Raw genomic sequence first — 22,993 nt, 5'->3', positions numbered from 1 at the left:
CTGTGGACCGACAACGGCAACCAGGACTTGAACCTATGCGCTCGAACCCTGGGCGGCGCGTGAATGCGTCACGGTGAGGAACTCTAACCACTCCACCGCTGGAATGAGGAGCCGGCCGCAGGAGCCACAGTCATCAATATAGCGGCCACACACAGACGATTGTGTGACAGTGTGACCAAAGAGCCTGGGGCACTCGACCTTTGTGTTGGGGAGGACGAACTCGCTCGTCTGACGCTGGAAACATGTCCCGTTGTGTGAGGGAGGTGGTAGGTTAGACGACAGCTACCACAGGTGGTAGGTCTGACGACAGCTACCACAGGTGGTAGGGCAGACGACAGCTACCACAGGTGGTAGGTCAGACGACAGTTACCACAGGTGGTAGGTCAGACGACAGCTACCACAGGTGGTAGGTCAGACGACAGCTACCACAGGTGGTAGGGCAGACGACAGCTACCACAGGTGGTAGGGCAGACGACAGCTACCACAGGTGATAGGTCAGACGACAGCTACCACAGGTGGTAGGGCAGACGACAGCTACCACAGGTGTTAGGTCAGACGGCAGCTCCCACAAGAGGTAGATGCTGGGGGCCACAATTATAATCTATTATCCTACATGGTCAAGTCCACTGGGACGTGTTTAACAGTGCTGAGTTTCCCATCCACCTTTCGTCTGAACGTCACATGTTTGATGAAGTTGTGTGCCGTGCGTCGGTCCACCTCCATCCGGCACTATCCTCCCTCTGTCTCTCAGGTGGAGGCGTATAAATGATGCGCCGTCTTGCGCTCATCCTCCACCTGTTCCTCGTCTGCTCGCACCCGTCCTTCGCGTACCTCTTGTCTCTTTCTTCCCGTTGTTTGTCCATTTCCATTGGGATGTGTGCGGTGGTGTGCCCTCCGGCGTGTGTCCTATCCCTGAGGACAGAGGATACCACGTATTCCTTGTGTGGTGTAGAGGGCGATTGTTAGGGTCGGGATCTTGTTGCAAACCCTCCCCCTTCTTGTGTTTCAGATTCTAAAAGTTGGAACAAAGAGATCCAAGCGAGGAGTCTTCTAAGGCTTATTCATCTGTTCCTGACGCTCCGTTGCTCACGCGGGAAACAGCTTGAACGTACGAAAGAAAATGATGTATATATGTATCATGTAGGTTCAGTGATGTACACATTTGTGTTAAGGAACGTTAGAGGGAGCGGCAATATTTGCGGATTCATGTTGGTTATACAAGTTTTGCGTCGTTGTCTTCCGAGTTTCCTCAACGACCTGGAACTTGGCAAACGTAAATACTCCCCGGACAAGTTGGCCAAACATTCAACTGCAGCTAATTAGTGTGTGCGCAGCCCCCAGGAAAATGTGGTGATTTCACAGTGCGACTCATACATATTGAAGTCTCTTGCTTGCATGACGCGTTACTTGGTGTGGCAACACAGTTGAGGAATGTGTGGTGAAGCAGTTGTATGATTGAACTAGATACGTTCCCTCGCAGTGCATAATTGTGAGGACATAACGAGGATATGGTCTATATGTCATTGCAACATATTGCGGTTCTTCTTTATGGAACTGATTATGCTTCATCCCTCATGAATAGGCGTTGGGTTATAATGCTCCATTACTCCCCATTAAAACTCGTCACATGTTGCCACAACTCAGGAGTGTGTGATAGTGAGTGACCGTAGTCTTTTGCAATTGTCCAGATCCCAGCACCACGCCCTCCTTACACATTCCTCCTATGTTCAGTCTTCTGTGGAACCCCATATCACTTCCAAACTTCATCTTGCAAAATGTTAGCACTTCTGTTTCGACAGATTGTCTCTGATAATCACATCCCACACTCTTTCTTTTTAATCTACAGTTATATCTCTTTTATTTTTCTATTTTTTTCTTGGTCTTCCTCTTGCTTTAGCGTCATACGCGGGACATCTGTCAGAATTAAGCCCAAATTTCAGTGCATTTTTGTACAAATTGTAGATCATATATAGACGACAATAGAGTCCGGATAACCATGTCTAGAACTATACAAGCGTGGATATAGCAAAGTCAGCTTGCAGTACAGTAGAATCAGTCAGCTTGAAGTGCAACAGAGTGACTCCATTGTATAACAGACTTTTCCTAAAATATGTGAGTGAATATGTAGTCTTGGAGAACCAGTCAGGAATATAGGAGGATGAATTTATGTACTGGCCAGCTCAGTCTGAAGTACATCAGCATTAGGTTATATAGGCTAGACGTGTCTGTCAAGTATAACAAGATGAGGTTATAGACTATCAGTCAGCCGGTATAGCAGGATGAGGTTGTAGTCTAGTGGGGTTAGTCTGGAGTATAGCAGGATGAGGTTGTAGTCTGGCAGGGTCAGTCAGGAGTATAGCAGGATGAGGTTGTAGTCTGGCAGGGTCAGTCAGGAGTATTGCAAGATGAGGTTGTAGTCTGGCAGGGTCAGTCAGGAGTATAGCAGGATGAGGTTGTAGTCTGGCAGGGTCAGTCAGGAGTATAGCAGGATGAGGTTGTAGTCTGGCAGGGTCAGGGTAGAGCAAGGTGAGTTGGTTGTGTGGATGGGTCGGCTTGAAGAAAAAGTTTGGCCTCTTATGGTGTAGGAGGAGGAGACAGAGATGCGCTATAATGGAACAAGAGACGAGCCAGGACACTGATGGGATGGTCTTCCTTAGGAGCGACCATGAAGTGCCTGTGGCATCGGCCAAGATGGATGGCATATCCTTCGCTTCAGGACACAGATTTTTATTTATATATAATTCAGTGATGTTGTAATGTCAGTAAATATGACATGGTTTTTATATTGTTGCCACTTTACACTCTTAATCTGTCTAGACTTAAATGTCACAGTGAGATTATGCCTTCGCATCCTTTGTGATTATTTCATATTTTGCTTTTGCTATGTACGTTCCTATCTTTCGTAATCATCGACATTATGCTAACTCTCATTTATGTGTATGTAATCACCCTCAAAAACGTAATGATCACCATTGTTATCAGATGTATCATTTATCACCATCATCTTAACCCTACCATGGCCACTTTAGCCATAGTATGTGTCACTTTCAAACCACCATCATAATTCTTTCCTTATCTTCCAATGTTGACCTCGTTCCTCCTTGTTATCTCACGTTTCCCCAAATTCTTCTTCTCAAATTCTTATCGATGTACCTTTTTTGCCTTACAACATTAACCAGAACCATCCCTGTCTGGCAGACGTATCACCCAAGTCTCACTGTGTGTGTGTCTCTCTCTCTTTCAGACGTACAACATCGACGCGCAGATCGGAGACTCGTCGGCGTGCGCCACAGCCCTGTTGTGTGGGGTGAAGGCCAACGTGAACACACTAGGTCTAGATCACACGGGCAAGTTCGAGGATTGTATGTCCTCGTACACCGCGGGGGTCACCTCCATCGTCGACTGGGCCCAGAAGCATGGTAAGTACCTGTCACACCTGTCCTCCCGACTCATGACGCTGAACATGCAGGAGGGTGAGAGGCGTGCAAGGAATAGAGTGAATTGGAACGATGTGGTATACCGGGGTCGGCGTCCTATCATTGGACTGAACAAGGGCATGTGAAACGTCTGGAGTAAACCATGGGGGAGGAAGGCCTGGATGCGGATGGGTAGCTGTGGTTTCGGTGCATTACACATGACGGTTTGAGACTGAGTGCGAACGAATGTGGCATTTTTTGTCTATTTTTCTGGCGCTACCTCGTTCAAGCAGGAGGTCGCGGTGCTATTACCTGTGGGGCGGGGTATCGCCAGGAATGGATGAAGGCAAGCAAGTATGAACATATACATGTGTATGTATATGTCTGTGTATGTGTATGTGAATGTATGTATGTATATATGCGTGGAAGCGTCAGGAACAGATGAGTAAGCCTTAGAGGACATTGAATATCCTTACCAACCAATCAACAGCACAGTCACCACCTTTTTTTAATAGATTCCATGTATATATGTACATGAGTGGATGGGCCATTCTTCGTCTGTTTCCTGACGCAGCCTCGCTGACGCGGGAAAGATAAATACAGGTGTTCTTAACGTAAGGGAAGACTGGCGGTATGAGAGGATTATGGAGGAAGTTCATGATAAATGACGAAGTCACTGTAAGACCCCCAACGTCAACCCTGGTGGGCGGGGAGAGCACCGCCAGTGGTGAGGCAACACAATCATATCAGAATCTCTCGGAAAAAGTAATACCATCAGTGGCGACACCCTGGAGGTGAGGAACGTCCCTCTGGCGCTATTGTCGATGATTTGGGCCCTGCACACCTGGGGTTCCCTGACTACGCCGCCGGGCCTGCCTCTTGCATCCTAACGTGGTCAGGTTATGGCCTCTTGGATATAACACTTGGTTTTCCTTAGAGGAATTATGACCGTATTTGTGGACGGAGATGTGAGGGGAATATATTGTGGAGGAGTCGCCGATGTTGGTTTTCACTGTGCCTGTTCGGAGGCTTCGTGGTTTCTATATTGAGAAGTTCATTGGTGGGCACTGTCCCATCTGTGTGAAGCGAGTGTTGGGACGTCTTGAGAAAGCTTTTATTGGTACTAATACACTAATACTCTCATTCCTGTCGAAAGTTTAACTAAACATGTGACTGTATACGTGCTTTAGTGGTTCTTTCATCGTTTTCATGTGCCAGACGTTTGAGCTGTAGTTTTGAATTAATGGCTACGACTTGACCCACCCAGCACAAAAATGTTTGTTATACAAACCGTAGATGTTGACAGTTTACCCGTTTGGTTCAGGCAAAAACATTTCCTTCATCTCGCGCCAGTTATTTTGTTGGAGGAAGGATCAGTTGAGTCAGTTGAGCGACAGAAGTGGTTGGTGTTGGCTCCTATAGTAGACACACACACACCAAGAGTTTATGACATCCACCTTTGTGGCAAACGTTCCTGGAAGATCTTGCGTCTGATATCTTCCAGTTTGTTTTTTATTATCGTTACGTGAGACGGCATGGTCACCTACAGCCCTGATGTACACCATCTTATTATATATATATATATATATATATATATATATATATATATATATATATATATATATATATATATATATATATATAAACACGCCTTAGCCTAAAACAGGTACCCATTTTATCGACTAACCCTTAAGGGTAAATGAACAGCTGGGTTGACTGTGGACCGATTGCTGCAAACAGGATTCGAACAGTCATCATTATCATCACCCACCACCACAGTCATTATCATCACCCGCTGCACTAGTCAAATGAAACATTTGAATCAGAAATTCAACCAAAATCAACTTCCATTGCGTTGGAATCCATCCGTTTGGCCTGAAATATAGATCAGCTTCTTTAGAACACCACACATCATCTTCAGTAACACTTGCTGTACGTCCTATGTTTTCACCTTACCACTTCGCCATGGCTCTCACACTCTGCTTGCTATCTCGTCCTAAACACACCAAATCCTGCACCCTTTCATCTGACAAAACATACCCGCAAAAATACCTCCTCCACTTTTTTTTAATTTTTATATTTGACCTCTTTGACTGTTACAGCATTCCCATCCTCTCTCGTCACTGGCCCCTCTCCCCATTTTCTTTTCTCCACACACACACTATATATATATATATATATATATATATATATATATATATATATATATATATATATATATATATATATATACATATATATATATGAACAGAACAGTTTTGCTGGGAGGGCTATTTCCTACGAATGTGTCGCAAAAGATGAAGAATAGCGCTGTTACGTTATGTAGCGCGTCGCAAGATAACAAGATGTGGCAGGTAGTGTTTTACGAGGTCACTATCTACAGGTTTCTCGCAGATTATGGTGTATTTTGGGCCAAAGTCTGCAGGCGTGTGGCAAGGCTAACGAGGACAGAATATTTTGTTGTAGGGAGCAATGTTCTACTGAAGAGTGTGGGGCAAGGCTAGCAAGAATTGAATATAATGTTATAAGGGGCCGAATTATACATATGTGTACGGCAGGGTCAAAAGGGCACGGAATAAAGTGGTGTTAGAAGGCGACGTTGTTGAGGCACATCTCAAGGTTAACGAGAACAAGGGAGAGAAACCGGATCGCCTCATTATCGGTGAACAAGTTGTGGTGTCTTTCGGTGATGGGAGGAATATCATGTGTGTGTGTGTTCCCCGTCTTCCTCTTTAATGCAATGGTTCTCTCGGGAACGCATCGGGGGTGTTGTGTCAGCACGTAAGGTGCATCAGAAACCAGGCTTTATACATATGTATCCAAATGATCTTTAGTGTAATATGTTTCTGGAAGTTCCATTTCATCATCATCATCATCATCAGAAGATATAACTTGAAGAATTTTCTGATGTTGAGATCTTGGTCATGAATATACGTATTATGGTGGAGGGAGAGGAGGTAATGATTACTTTCCCACTGTTACCATGGTTACCATCCTAGTAACTGACTGGTAGAGGGAGAGATGGTAATGATTACTCTCCCACTGTTACCATGGTTACCATTCTAGTAGCTGAGTGGCAGTAGCCAGGGGGGGAGGTTTAGGTGTGATCAGCTGGAGCCAGTGTGTTGTTACTGGTGTCGTCCGTGGGTTGATGGCATGATCCTGGCGAGCTAGAATGTCTTCCCTGGTATCATGTTGACGTGGAGGATGACATGCACCCTACCCAACACCTTGTGTTTATGTCATCATGTTGACGTGGATGATGACATGCACCCATCCAACAACATGTGTTTATGTCAATATAGTTTTGCACTTCATGTTGGCTGATGTTATGTTACATCTCTCTACGATGGAAGATTCTTGGCGTATATTCACTATCAATTTTTTTGTTTTTTGTTTTTCGTTGTTGTATTTATGTTTGTATAACAGAACTGTGTGGCCTATGCGACAGTCAGAATAGAACTGTTGGCTTCACCGATAGAATGGACGAGTAACAAAAGCATGACGCCATCGTAAAGTACGGAACAAGTGTAACAATTATGGTCGAATATTTGTCTTGTGTGTGACAATGTTTGTATCTTTATTTCTTATTTTCAAGACGAGGGACAATTCTTGCTTTTTGCTTCTAAATGTTATTTCTGCCTTATTCTCACATGACCTGATATGTTTGGTACACTTAAGATTTTGATCCACAATTTCATGTGAGTTCATATTAAGTGTTTTTACTTACTGAAACGTATTGGTCACTACCTTAATCACCGATGATCAGCAATCTTTCTATGTGACAATGTTTTGCTTAAAGAGAATACTGCAAACCTCTAGCGTCACCATGGCTGTTTCCCTCCCCTGGTGGTGGATGGCTCGCTCGCCACCACCCGCATGTCTGCCATACTTGTCCCGGAAGTAAGGCCAAAAGTCTGGAAAATGACGTTGACCATGACTGGTGCTCAAGACATGGAGGAATGCCTCTGGCTTAGGCAACTCCTTTTTCATAGCTCGACCGCTCTCGCCGCCAGGGTCTATCCGACTCGACCACTTTCGCCAAGTTTCTCCCCTACTCGACCACTCATGCCAGGGCGGTTCGTTGGGTCTCTGTGTGTACAAAGTCCCCGAAGCATTTTTGATCATCCCGAAGTACACTGCACCCATGATATGTGCTCCCCGCTTGTGAGACCTTCAGCAGATGAATTCTAACTTGTATATTCCTACCGGAAATGAGCACTATGGCTGCTCTGATGAATAGATTTCCCTCATTATCAAAGTTAAGTTGACTCGTTAAGAACAAGGTGAATGTTTTCGTAGGGAGTCATTGTTTACATACAAGCTTTGTACCTATCCTGACACCTGAGTATTGGTAATGAGTACCTTCCTATGTAAGCCAGATATGTCTGGGAAATATATTTGTTGGGCTGCTGACGATACAGAACAAGGTCAGTTACTGATGACTGCATATTTAAACATACATTTCGTATATTGTAGTCAGTGGGAGTAAATGAAACGAGTTATGTAGTAAAGTACAAAGATTTAATTGAAATACGAAAAGATATATAGATATCTGTAAGGAACTTACGGTTATTGACATCAAGAGAATGAGTGATAATTTTTCCATGTATGAAAACGTAAGTGATTTAAGCTGGGAGAAATGGCTTACAAGAATCCACATGGATACTAGCCAGAGGCACTCAGACTGGAATCCGACGTGACTGGACCAGTGGCATTTTGTGTACCTCTATCTCTTGGGGCAAGTTCATCCCATCATCTACTTATCCCCCATGCATAAGGTACGTTGAGAGCCAGCCTTCTCGTGGAAACGTCACTGTTTGGAAACTTATCTAGCCTGACTTTGGCTGTTCAATTAATTGACGTATTTGGTATCGATACTTGTATAGTACTGAATTTTCGAGTTTCCCATGCCAGCTTTTCCCTGATTTGGACTTTTTTTTCCGATGCTGGTAGTTAGAGTATTAGGTGACAGATTTGAAGAACAACTCAACAATCTTCGTGTTCTCTGTAAAGTAAACTTGACCCTAAGTAATGTGTGCGGCCGATACTGCAAGCTAAGGAGGGGCGCGGCCTCGAGTGTGAGACGTCCTGGCTGGGATGATAATGTGTCCTTGATCACTTAAGCTTCACACAGTAGCCATGGCCATAGAAGTAATATTGTTGATGGTATTCCGAGGCTAACAAGATTACGCCTCTTCAATTCATGCCACAGATTGTCTTAGCCACCATCTTCATAATGCTTCATTCAGTTTGTCACCTTTGGTCTGTGATTCGTTGTTCTTGGTATCTTTGCGCGCGTATTTACTTTACCTTGGTATCTTTGCGCGCGTATTTACTTTACCTTGGTATCTTTGCGCGCGTATTTACTTTACCTTGGTATCTTTGCGCGCGTATTTACTTTACCTTGGTATCTTTGCGCGCGTATTTACTGTACATTTTTTGGATTCGTGTTCGTTAGTTGGGATGACAAGCCTAGTAAACATGAACATACTATGGAAGAAATAGGACATCCTTGCTTTGAATAATTAATTATTGATTATTTGTCTTGATGTTACCTATCCCTACGAACACAGTAATATGATCGCTGAGCGACACACTACTACACCAGTCAGTACGACAGTAAGACCCTTTGGTAGGAAACACAGCATAGTGACGGAGGGACCTGGTCATGGGCAGTAGGCCAGAGCCCGCCCACAATACGAAGACAAGTGATCATGTATCCCCAGGCAGTCCGGGCTCTCGTCACATACGTGATGCAAACTGATGAACACATGAAGTAACAGTTGCTTCTTCCCGCCTCTTGTCACATACGTGATGGAAACTGATGAACACATGAAGTAACAGTTGCTTCTTCCCGCCTCTCGTCACAGACGTGATGCAAACTGATGAACACATGAAGTAACAGTTGCTTCTTCCCGCCACTCGTCACGTACGTAATGCAAACTGATGAACACATGAAGTAACAGTTGCTTCTTCGGTCATTATGACGGCCAGTTTCAGTTTGGCGAGCGGGAAGATTTAGTCTGTGTTGATGAGGATCTAATGAATTTACATGTTGGTTATCATGGCGGAAACGGTGACGAATCTTCGTGTGCAGCATACACTGTGAACAGCGGCCATGACTCTCTTACACAGTTAGTGGAGCGTCTGTTTCTTTGATCATAATCCTTGGTAGAGGTTTTTTTTTTTCCCCTTAAAGTTTAGTGGAAGTAAAGATTGCACGTGTCGTAAGCCTCGGGTTTGGCTGACTTGTGATATGTTTGTATGCTGACTGTGTTATGTACATGTGGTGATGCTGTTTAAGAGCTAACTGACGATAGCATCGTAATATATATTATGTACTGAGGATAGCAGTACTGTAATTATGCTGACTGTGATAGCATCATTATGTGCGGATGATAGCGGTGTTCGTACTTATGTGTGCTGATTGTGATATCATTACTTGCTGACGTTCGTCACATGTGTGTATGTATGCTGACAGTGTTACGTAATGTTAGTTCGTGCTCACGCTATCTACGTCAGTGTGTGCTGACGCTGGTCGTGTCTGTGTGTGGACATTGGTTGCCGTGTTGTCTGACAGTGGTGATACATTTGTGCTGACAGTGATTGTTTGTTTCTTCACGCTGTTGACGAGGGTTATAAAAGTGACGTCAGTTTTTGCTGACAAATCGCATCACTTGTGTGCTGATACTCCGTCACATTGTGTTGAACCTAGTAACATCATGTGTGTGTCAATACTATTCACATCAGTGTGTGCTGACACTAGTCACATCACTGTGTGCTGACACTATCCACATCACTGTGTGCTGACACTGGTCACATCAGTGTGTGCTTACACGAGTCACATCACTGTGTGCTGACACTCCACATCATTGTGTACTGACACCAGTCACATCAATGGGTACAACTGGAAGAACATGGTATCTCTCCCTCTCTTTGTGTCGCTCCGACGTGGTAGTCGCTGGTCTGGTGTTGGTGTTGGCTACTGGAGAGAGGTTCAGCACCACCACCACCAGCCTCCTCCCAAGTATTTACGTTCGACCAGCTGGTGAGCATCTGTCGTGGGCTCCCTGGCGGGAGGACTTTTCACGTCTCAAGGACTAGGCAACTTCAAGTGCGAGCTCTGCTCATGTAATAGACACCCATATATATATATATATATATATATATATATATATATATATATATATATATATATATATATATATATAAAGACAAATACGAGGTCCTTTTTGGAATGACACCATTTCACGTACCAAACTTTTGTACATACGAGACACGTTCTGGTAACTACTTGTCAAGATGTGAACATTCTCAGATATGAGACACATTTTAGTACATTGCTAGCATGCTTAAGCAGTGTTATAGAATACGGTGCGTGACTCGTTTTGGTAAACTACCCATTAAGGGTTTACCAATACACAATCCAGACACCATCAAGTGCGAGATATCGAAATACGAGACGCATTCATACCTAAAACTCATATTACGAGATACAGGTTACGAGATATCCATAAAAGAGATGGTCACTTGGTAAAGTACATGTCATCTTGAAGCAAGAAGAGTTCTCGCATGCTAGCTCCTCACACACGTAATGCTTTGATGCAAGAACCCATCCTGGAACAAAACACAGTTAAGAAAAAAATATGTACGAGATCCACGGGATGAGAGAGACAGTGAAGTAAGGGATGCTTAAGTGAGAGACCCTCCGGTGCACGAGACGCAAGACATAAGTTGACACCGACAGTTGGCACGAGACCCAGTCGTACATGACATGCAAATACAACGGTAACTGTACGAGACACTTCAGTCTATGACACGCAAGTGCATGACACTGACCTCAACACAAGACACTGTGATACATGACACAATTGTGAGGTACTCCAGTAGAACTAGTAAGATGTTATAAAGATGTTCTTCTCAAGATATCGCCAAGTGGTCTTCAGGACAACAAAAAAGGAATGGGTTGGGAAGGTGTAGATGACCCATGAGAGTAATCATTGTACATGAACATCTGATCGTTTCATGAAGTACATCATATTTAGATCTTTAACGGAGACTTGTACAGTAAGATATATATTTTCATCTGCAAGTATTTTTCTTTTCGGAAACATCACATGACACTCGTAGTGAAGGCTTCTGGCCATGTTGTATAATTATGACATAATCTGCAGCAGAAATGTCTTTGATACTTTTCTGTGTGTAAATGCATCGCTTGATATACTTGTGTTTCTAAACTTCAGTAATGTCTCCGCTTGAACATTTGCTTTTAAAAGGATGGTTGAAAGGAGAGGAGGAGGAGGAAGAAGAAAAGCGGGACAGAAAAAGGGATAGTTTGAAATGGAAGAGTAGACTGAAGTGCGTATATGTATGTATGGTGTAGGGTTTTGTATTATGTGTGTGTGAGTGTGATTTTCATGGAGGGCTTAGATTCACCCTCTCACCCTCAAGCTAAACAGCATCTGGAGGGGGCGATGAGTGGTCTCTCTCTCTCTCTCTCTCTCTCTCTCTCTCTCTCTCTCTCTCTCTCTCCCCCCTCGGCGTCCTTAAGTTTCCCTTGCAGCTCATCGGGTTTCTCTCTTATCAGCGTCATCTGCTGTGGAACCAAATCTGATTTGATGGCGGCGCTGAGTTGGTGTCGTGGTTGCGGGGGGAGTGGAAGATATCAAGTCACAAGTTTGTCTGGCCACATGTAGTGGTGTACTCAGTGTGGAGTGGATGTTTCTCATTTGATTCATAAGTTATCAGGCAGTGTTCGTTCTGCTTGACCAGCCTGGAATCGTCAGTGTATTTATATGTAGTTTCTAAATATCAGTGTGGGGGAGAGAGGGTTGTGGAGGCGGTGGGAGCAGTTCACCCTCATAATGTAAAGCAAAATGACAGTTGTTCACGGTTCACGTCACAAGGGAGCAGCCGCTTCTTACATGGCCTGAAACATGAGACCACGGCAGAGATTTACCACATGTTCTCTCACGCACTTGCTGCTCCTCGAGCTTCTTGCTTCTTTGCTTCTCGCAGTTTTCCTGTTCCTCCATCCTATTTCTCCTCTTCCATCGCCTATCTAGCTTCTCGCCCTTACTTGCCCTCTTATAATCCTTTTTCTCTCCCCTTCCTATCCTCCTCACTATCCCCATTTTTCTTTGTGTTTCGTCCTGTTCGCAGTGTAAATGTTTTCTTAATCCTTCCCATATATTTTCATGCTCCTCTCCGGTAGTGTCCTGTATGCTGTGTCACTCGGGTGTTTCCCTCTCTTAACATTGCTCACGCCCAAGTTTTATGTATATATCTGGGGCTCTTGTTAGCCTGGACTTGAAATGTGGGCTGCTCTGGTATTTTGTGAGGCCTCGCTCCTGCTGGCTATTGACACAACGCAACGCTATTGTTTTCTTTCCGCTCGTGTGTATAACGATTCTTTTATCTCTGTAATTTCCCGCTGTAACACTTCCTTTGGAATCGACTCCAGTTTTCCCCTCGTTATTTCTCTCATCACCCGCTTTCACGCAGCTGTGTTTTTCTTATGAGTTTTATTTCACGTTCAGTTTTACGATACCATTGTACCTTCCTTTTCCATATTTCCTATCCCTTCTGTATTCAGCCTCTTATTCGCCTGTCCTTATTCTCTTTCTGCATTCTTCTTCTCCGTATTGTCCTTCCCATATATCACTTTATCTTTGTGGTTAACTGAAATTTTCCTTTTCTATCCGTGGATCACTCATCTCACACCGTGGATTACTCATCTTACACCGTGGATCACTCATCTCACACCGTGGATCACTCATCTCACACCGTGGATCACTCACTCATCTCACACCGTGGATCACTCACTCATCTCACACCGTGGATCACTCACTCATCTTACACCGTGGATCACTCACTCATCTCACACCGTGGATCACTCATCTCACACCGTGGATCACTCATCTCACACCGTGGATCACTCACTCATATCACACCGTGGATCACTCATCTCACACCAGCGAACGCTCCCTTTTTGGTCTTGTGGCTGCTTGGCCGTGAATATCGTGTCATACCTCCTCACCCTCCCCGGGTGTTTGCCGTCTTCCTCCCTTGTTTACTCCAGGAACTACTTGTGTGTCCTGCGCTCCTCCTTGTGTCTTCCCGCCTTTATCTCTTCGATTCCAGGCGGGCTCTCGTTTTCCTCCTCCTCCTCCTTGACAAATCGGATCTTCCGCGTTCTTTGTTCTTGTACCAGTTAGTCACAGGCCATCTCACCACCATATTAGTTCAGATCTCTTCTGCTATCTTCTGCTTCTTTCTTTGTGATCGTGAAACTTCCCTTCTGCTATCTTCTGCTTCTTGTTTTTGTGATTGTGAAACTTCCCTTCTTTTCTTTGGGTTAAAATCTGTCTGTGCATCACCATTAAGCCCTCTTCTGCCATTGCTTCATCTTCTTCCCACTTTGTAATGTTCCCATATCGTATCTTTACCACTCCATTTTCATTTATTTTTTCTTTGCTTTATTTTCTCTCCTTGTATCTTACCTCTGGCACTATCTTATCTTCTGTTGTCTTATCTTCTGGATGTACAACTATGTTGGATGATGTTCAGTCGTGTTGGATGATGTTCAGCCATGTTGGATGATGTACAGCCATGTTGGATGATGTATACAGTCATGTTGGATGATGTATACAGTCATGTTGGATGATGTATACAGCCTTGTTGGATGATGTATATAGCCATGTTGGATGATGTACAGCCATGTTGGATGATGTACAGCCATGTTGGATGATGTATACAGCCATGTTGGATGATGTACAGCCATGTTAGATGATGCACAGCCATGTTGGATGATGTACAGCCATGTTGTGAGAGTGACGGTGGATTCTGACATTTGTGGGATTACGTGGATAAACTTTTCCTTCCACCTGGTACTGTGTGGACATCACCACTTAGGTAGCGGGAGGCACGGGTGGGAGGTAGGTGGGGGCTAATGTGTGCTGTGACGTTACACCGTAATTTTGGCCACTGTGGGGTGGGGGATAACTCCGCTTCCACGCTACCCTGTCCCTCTGTAGAGGTAACTTTGGTAAGTTCCAGATGTCCACTTTGGAGTGTATTCTGCCATTGGCGGGTGAGACCCCTTGCCAATTAGGTCGGTAAACACACCTCAGAGGGCTTTGTGCGTGGCAGACACGCCCTTAATGGTGGCTACTGATGTGCACGTAGGGTGCGCCACCGTGGTAGACGTAAGCTACCCGTAGTGTCAGACACACACCCTACGTAGATGATGTCACACAAGAGAGTTGGATCATACACATCAGGAAGGCATCGGTGTTGACAGCACATTACCATTACTGATCAACTTCTTGAAACCAAAGTTAACTTCATATGAGTGGATTCTTGTGTTGATTTTTTCACTTACATTCAACGTAAGTTATACCCTTGAGGGATGAGTGGGCGTGGGGAAGGCCAGATGGCCCTAACTGGCCATCATCTCTGCAAACACAAGAAAATAACAGTTTCTGGCAACCGTTCAACGCTCTACAAACAACGGGGAATGACTTTTGTCCTTCCTCGTGGATGAGCAACTGAGGTGTTGTGTTTAGGAGCCTCAAAGTAAGTCTTGTCTCGGGTGCCTTATTGAGGCTGTGTTGTTGTGGGGTATGGCGGGCGGTTGTGAATGTGACCTGGGGGGGAAAAGGGCACATTGGGGGCACTACCTACGTCATCCTGGGGAAAGCAGCGTGAACCCTGTATCACTGTGACCATGGAAGGGCAGCGTGAGGAAGGTACCACCCTGGGAATGGCAGGGTGGGAGTGGCAGATCAAGTCTCCTTCTTGATCTTGAGTTTCAACAAAAGCGTCAAGCCAAGTCGTACGCTTTTAGCTTTGCGATTTGTTTTGTTTTCCTTTCATATTGTCTTTCTCCTGGCTGGGAGACTGAGATAATGCGTCTTTTGCAAGGGCTCTCGTCCTAATGTCAGGTTCAGGGCCCCCCCAAGCTTTGTTTTCCCTTGGAAAAAAAAAAAGACAAAACTGTGTTACGACTCGGTAAGAGAGGAGAAACATAAAACACATTTAAGAAACATTACGAAAACATTCGTCATGTCGCTCACGTTTCAACTGTCTGGGTAATTATATAAACACAACGTTCGTCTACACTTCTTCGTGTGTTTACACTATCTGAACGGTATATTTGGGTTTTTCTATTCTTGTTTGCAGCTACAGGTGCCTTCCTCCTACTCCCTCATTGTAAGCATCACTGAGCCTCACACAACAGTTACTTTTATCATTGATACGTAATCCATTTTCCCCAGTTCATTGTCTCTCATTTTTTTTTTTTGGTTCATTGTAGTTGCTAAGATTATGGCTCTGGTCTTGATTCGATCCTGTTCTGTTCGTGTCTTGACTTACTACGTAACGTAACTCAACCATTACGTTATCATATTTTTCAGTGAATGTTAGCTCGTTTCCAAACACTGGTAGTCCAACTACATTTGTCTATATATATTATTTTCAGTCTGAATTTTCCATTACTTAACATTCCTGAATTTTCTGAGGTACTGTGGCCCCACTAATGGTGTGGCCAATTTATGCAGCGTGGTCCTGTTTTGGTGGTAATATGCTCACGATATTGGACAGTGGTACTGCTGTGACCACATTTACTGCGGCCATGTTTTGACGGCGATGTGGCCTAAATTTGCACTGTGGTGTCGTTACGGTGGTACTGTGGCCACAACATGTATTGTGGCCATGTTTTGACGGTGATATGGCCTAAACTTGCACTGTACCGCCGTTACGGTGGTACTGTGGCCACAACATATACTGAGGCCATGTTTTGATGATGATGATGTGGCCTAAACTTGCACTGTGGCGCCGTTACGGTGGTACTGTGGCCACAACATGTACTGTGGCCATGTTTTGACGGTGATATGGCCTAAACTTGCACTGTGGCACCGTTCGGGGTACTGTGGCCACAACATATACTGTGGCCACACAGGCACTGTGGCCCTCTACCGCGGACATTACTAATGAGCGAAGCATCACACCCAGCTTGACATACAGCTTTCCCTCAACAGCCTTTAGAATTATGCAAATCACCTGAATATTAGAGGTTGTTCAGGCGGTGATGGGAGAAATGTAATCAAGCATAACTTGAAGGCGATGCATCAGGCTTGAGGTGTTGGAGGAGCTGCTGTCGGATGGAAGATGGAACTTCCCGCCCCACTTACCCCCGAGTTTGGGAGGACGCTGACCGTGTTCTTCCAAAATGTGCAACACACAGGCAATTAACAAGTCCTCAGGTTTCTTGTAGCGCAAGGTTTCAGTATGATGTTTTTTGTGTGGGTTTGGATGGCGAGAATATATATATATATATATATATATATATATATATATATATATATATATATATATATATATATATATATATATATCGGAAGGATTCTCACAAAGTTTATTGAAACGCTTATCAGGCGAGGTTGACCTCAGATGCTTACGGAAAAACCGGCAAGAGAGAAGAAGTATGACTTCTTCCACAGATGATCTTCCTTTTTATGAACGCGTCCAAACTGCACACACCCCTATGTAGTGTGGTTCTCTTATGCTTCAAGTGCTCTCATTTTGTCTTCCTTTCTGTCCATATAATTTTGCATATCTCACCCCCTTGAAGAGCTAACATAGAGAGACACGTATTGAGCATTTCTCTTCCCTTTCTATACTGTTCACAAGGATTCCTGCAACAGTTACGGAGAAAGTCTACTCTTACCTTCCCTTAAACTAACTCCCCATATTCCCAGTTACTATAATAACCTGCTTTAGATTAAAGCATTTCAAATTTTGGTCCAGTTTACTGGGTATTAAGAATTCACTTGACACTGGAAGGAAAACGAAACCAAAGATAACGTGTAGATGCGGACAGAGAACAATATTGCTCACAGAAAACATTTACGATATCTGTAGTGCATCTCCAGGAGTTTACCACTTGTGAAACACGCGATGGCGGGATGGAAAGCTTTTGAATCAGTGTATTTGGAATCTTGCATAAGAGATGGAAACGGAGAGCATATATCCCTTGGCTGAGAGTTAGATCAGACATTATAGAAGTGGCTGGTCTCATACTGGAGAGGCATTGTGGTGCTTCAGGATGTCCTGAAAGTTGCAGCTTACGATATGAAAGAACGACTGAGCCAGAATGACCAGATTGGCGTGGCTTTCCTGCAGCTCAGGTCGTATCTTGAGTGTCGCTGGCTGTCATCATCTTGTGTTACGGCTGTATACATTGCCAGCTCTTGAACCTCTCGATTCTGCAAGTTTGAATTTTCAGAATCTCCTCGCGGGTTTGGCCTTTGAATGCGTCCAGCTCTGTGTGAGGTATAGCTTGAAAATGTGATGGGGTTTTTACGACCTAGAGGTATACCCTGTATGTATATGATAACCATATCTTCAGTCGGCATACTCCAGTCATCCAGTACTCTTGTAATGTCAAAATACTTCATTATATAACACATTTCTTGCTCATTTTCATGGTATGTACTGTGTTTGTTTTATCCCTGCGTCTTTCGAAGACAGGTTCACTGTCTACATCAGTAGAGTTTGAAAACATAAGTGGTGTGATCAGGTCACCCCTCTTTTTTTCTCTTCCATGTAGGGCAAAATTAAGGCTTCTACTATTTCCCTGTAATTCAGATGTCTTTATTCTGGTAGCATCATTGTTTCCTTCTTCTGAACCATCTTTGTTAGATCTTTGTGATATTATACGTGCGGTAACTAATTCTGGGAAGCATATATTTTTTTCCTTTTATATTCATTGCTCCAGTTTTAGCCTTATGTGGGATATGTACAGTTTGCTGAATATTTCCGTATCCATATACCTCTCATACACAGAGCCCTGAAGTTTTTTTCCTACCAGATGATAATCATGTAAAGGCAGTCTTTCTCTCGCTTCCGTTCTCCTTCGTTGGAGATGACTTTCATCAACATTGTATGACCTTGTAAGTACGTGCAGTCAAGCTCGCTTTTCACTTCCCTTATGATTTTTTGCATCATATGTAAACATTCAGGTACGAGTCCATACATTCTGGCAAGACATTTACGTAAATCAAAAAGACAAATGGTTCCAGAACACAACACTAGGGTACTCCAGGGGTGACCTGCACCCACCTGGAGAATGTTCGTCTGACATGTGTCCTTTGATCCTTGTCACTGGAGATAATCTTCTATTCACTGGAGGAGTCTCCTCCTTATTCCTTCCTGGTGATCCAGCTTCTTAATGAGCTTTCCATGAGGTGCAGTGTCAAATGCTTTCTGGCAGTCAAGACTACACACAGTCGCCAAGCCTCTCCTTTTGTCTAAGAGAAAGCTCACTCTCTCATAAGAATCTTTCGTCTCGAACCGTGTTGCCTCACACCTAGGTCATTTTTGCTTAGTAGAGACTCGTCTATTTCCTTTCTGATGAACTTCTCCGTTACCTGACAGACCACACTCATCAGCATCTCTTCCCTGTCTCCTTTCTTATAGATGGATATGACGTTTGCCCTCTGTACATCCCTTGGCACCTAGCATTTCTCCAGCAACATCTCGCACGCTATTTCAGAAGGTCTGTCTAGTGTGTCTGCACACATCTTCAGCGCGTACAGTGAAATTTCATCCGGACCATAAGCTTCATACGGGTAATGGACGCATTAGTGTTTGGTTAACGCTGTTTCTACATATATCAGCATTTTCCAAAAGTTTCTTCCCATTCCAGTCTCACCAGTATTGTGGCTATGACTTTTTTCTTTCAGTTCCTGACATATCCTGACATAATCCTTAATTATAATCCCCCACGATTCCCTTAACCTTAACCTAACCTTCTGCTCTTGAAGAATTTCTGGAAAAGATTTGGATTTTCCCCTGCCGTGTTCACAATATTCTTTTCAAAGTTTCTTTGTACCGCCTGTCTTACTCGGATGTACTCCTCCTTTGGTCTCTTATACCTTGTGTAAGTACATGTGTGTGTGTGTGTGTGTGTGTGTGTGTGTGAGAGAGAGAGAGAGAGAGAGAGAGAGAGAGAGAGAGAGAGAGAGAGAGAGAGAGAGAGAGAGAGAGAGAGAGAGAGAGAATCAAGTTTGTGATAGGATAAGCAGGTTTAACTCTTGGTGGGGAAGCCGACAGTTTCGTAACACTTCCTTACTGAAGCCATGACAGCCTATCCTATGGGGGATCTTTTGTACTGTTATCGTCTTTCCATTACTTTGCCCTTACATTACGTGAACACATTTGATAAGATCATTGTAAGTAGATGAACAATGGTATGAGCATCGTTTCGTAACTTACGTATTCAAGTGGAATTACTGGCATGGCTTTGAGTGAGTGCTGGAGCTGGTTCAGAGATGATACCAGGTAGTGCACTCGTATGCTAGTTGACGGCGGCAACTGTAGAAATAGATGGTGGCAGGGAACATGGTGCGAAAGCTGGGGGTCAAATTAGGCGTGCCCTAGTGGTACGTGTGTGTGTGTGTGTGTGTGTGTGTGTGTGGATTTTGTATGACTATACGAAGGAGAGAGAGAGAGAGAATGAACATTTCCCACCCATGAAATCGTCCAGGGCAGCTAGTGTCAAAGATCATATTGTTTTTTCGTAATATTTTATTTTTTCGGATTTTCAACTCTGTCCAAATTTTAAGTACATATTTTTCTGTTGCTGTGTGTTCCCTCCAGCTGTCACTCCTGTTCTAGCATGTGTTGCTGTGTGTTCATACACATCATAACGAGTCACAGCGTCACATGTACTGGACGTTTCTCATATCAGGAGGAATGATGGTGTTACCATCATCGTAACCCATGTGGACCTAACACTTAACGGCTGATCTCCAGTTCTGTTGGTGTAATAGATATGACAATCAAGGTATTTGACTTACCTGCTGCACATGATAGCACCATAGTGCCACATCTTTTAAGCTTTGCCGGCTAAACCGATGCCTCAGTTTGGCGTTTAAGTTCTCTTTTGGAAATCTTGTGTTGGAGACAACCTGCCTAGATGTGGTAGTCACGCGTTATACACCAAAGTGACACACAACTACCAGAGGTTCAGGGTTACAGATGTAGTTTAGTAAAGTAGACGAACTTTTGAGTACACTCTGCCAAGCACCAGTTTCGTGTGAAAATGGTCAAATCTTTGAGGTGAAGATCATGTACATTACCTTGGAAAAGTACTAACAGGGCATAGAACCGACAGGTGAACTATGGACGTTCAATTATTTAGGTAATAAACTTGATCTTCGAGTAGGGCCGGCTTGAACCTGTAGGTCTGTACCCTCACCGTCAAGCATAAAGAGATTAAGATCATACAAGAAGTTAACTCGCGCTTGGATCAATATGCGCGCCGGAACTTTTATCATGATATTCGCTTCGAGGCTCCAGAAGTCGGAGGAGGATGTATTGAGGTGGTGGTGGAAGTGTGAGGTAAGGCATGAGGCAGCGCATGAGAGGCTGGCCATTAACATTCAGGCGAGGAGTGCAGGCACAGGTAGCGGGGAGAACCCACTCCACACCCATTTACTGGACCACCTTTGGCATTCCTCGGGCTTCGTTGTGGGGGCCGCTCTTTTACTGTATACTGCCTCTAGAGGCATATTTCCTCTTATACTTTGCTTTCAAGACTGATCTTCCTTCAGGGACAAGTCCTCTGTAGTGGCAACTCTCTTGTGACATGTTGTTTCGTTAGGCAGGTCTCTTCGTGGGCGAATTCGTGTGTTACATACCGCTTTTGGTGGCAGCTCTCCTCAATTTAAAGATACTTTCTTGCCTGTTACCTCAAGGGACAACTGTCCTGCCACAAAAAACCTTCTGTTTTAAGCTATCTGCATTTCCAGTTCTCCTAGTTTGCGAGGGACTTTGTTTACGCGCCTTTTTCTTGCAGCTTTCCTGGTATACAACTTATTACTTATACATTAAACGGTATTCAAGCGGTTTACTATAGTAGTCACGGGTTTCTCTGTAAAGAATTCGAAGGTTTGATAGACGTGATGGTAACCGAAATCTGTAGATACACAAAAAACAAAAGCATACGCCAACGTGCACAGAATTGAAAAAGTTATCGCATCCTTTTCACCATTGTCACCTGCCACCCACCATTGATCATGCGGCCACAAGCTAGTCAGCCATCACAGTCTTGAGGTCCGCCTGCGAACTCTTGCTTGCATAACGACACCAGAACAGGCCCACACCAAGCACTGTGAGCAACGCCAATTAACATCCTTTTTATCTGTGTAAAATTTACCTGTTCAGCATCACCATCTTTTGTAACCCTCTGTTATGGTTGCGTCTCTGTTCTCGATATTATCAGCGTTTGACCATAGTGAAGTGAATAAACCGTAATTTATTATTTTTATTATTGTTATTATGTATTATCATTATTATTATGTTATGTTTATTATTATTATTAGTAGTAGTAGTAGTTGTAGTAGCATTATGATTGATATTATTATCATTAAGAATGATAATGATAATATTTTATCAGATTGGGGTGTCTAAATGTGTTTGGATATAACCAAGATGAGAAGAAAGGAGAGATAGGTCGTATGTCTGAGGAAAGAAGCCTGGGTGTTTTGACTCTTAAGTGAAATAAAGCTCAAGGGTAAAGGGGATGAATGGTTTGAAAATGTCTCAGAAGTAAAGTCAGGATATGGTGAGAGGAAAAGAGGTAAGGAAAGAGTAGGACTACCACTGAAGCAGGAGTTGTAGGAGTGTGCGAAAGAGTATAAGGAAGTGAATTCTAGACTGATATGGGTAAAAATGAAGATGGATGGTGAGATATGGGTGATTATCAGTGGTTATGCACCTGGCCGTGAGAAGAAAGATCACGAGAGGCAAGTGTTCTAGGAGCAACTGAGTGAGTGTGTCATCAGTTTTGATGCGATGGGGGGTAATGTAGCTGTTTAGGATATGATTGGGGGCTTGGGGTATTCACTATAATGAATAGAAATAGTTTGTAGAGTTGTCTGCTGAAAAAGGACTGGTGGTTGGGAATACCTGGTTTAAAAAGTGGGACATACACATACGTATGTGAGCAGGAGAGATGGTCACCGGGCATTATTGGATAACATGTTAATTGATTGGCATGTAAAAGAGACATTCTTGGATGTAAATGTGCTGAGATGGACAGGTGGTGGAATGTCTTATCACTGTTTTGTGAGGCAAGATTGAAGATTTGTTGAGGCTTTACGAAAGGAGGAAACTATATCTGGGAGGAGGGAGTGGTGAGAGGAAATGAGTTTAAGGAAAAGACTAGCGTGAAGAAATACCAGGAGAGATTAAGTGTAGAATGGCAAAAGGTGAGAGTAAATGAAGTGAGGGGAGTGGGTGAGAAATGGGAGGTATTTAGGGAAGCAATGGTGGCATGTGCGAGAGATGTATGTGACATGCGAAATGTGGGAGGTAGGCAGATTAGCAAGTATGAGTGGTGGCACGATTAAGTGAAGTTGCTAGTGAAAGAGGCGTTTGGGTTGTGCTTACAGGGAAGCAGTGCAGATGATTGGGGTATATATATATATATATATATATATATATATATATATATATATATATATAGTAAGTTTGGCGAACGTAGGCGAAGACGTGAGCCGGGACGA

General features: G+C 43.8%; 1 protein-coding gene across 3 annotated transcripts in view; it reads left to right on the top strand.

Annotated features, from left to right (window-relative positions):
* The window catches only part of LOC139761640 (alkaline phosphatase-like), a 656,491-nt gene that overhangs the window by 571,777 nt on the left and 61,721 nt on the right, over positions 1-22,993 (top strand). For all 3 annotated transcript variants that reach the window (XM_071685927.1, XM_071685926.1, XM_071685925.1), the window contains one exon: positions 3,245-3,419. In XM_071685927.1, coding sequence (XP_071542028.1) covers positions 3,245-3,419 — 175 coding nt within the window. The remainder of the gene's footprint in view (positions 1-3,244; positions 3,420-22,993) is intronic.

Source organism: Panulirus ornatus, chromosome 41 (genome assembly GCF_036320965.1).
Source record: "Panulirus ornatus isolate Po-2019 chromosome 41, ASM3632096v1, whole genome shotgun sequence".
Classification (NCBI taxonomy): domain Eukaryota; kingdom Metazoa; phylum Arthropoda; class Malacostraca; order Decapoda; family Palinuridae; genus Panulirus; species Panulirus ornatus.
This window is presented reverse-complemented; position numbering and strand designations above follow the sequence as displayed.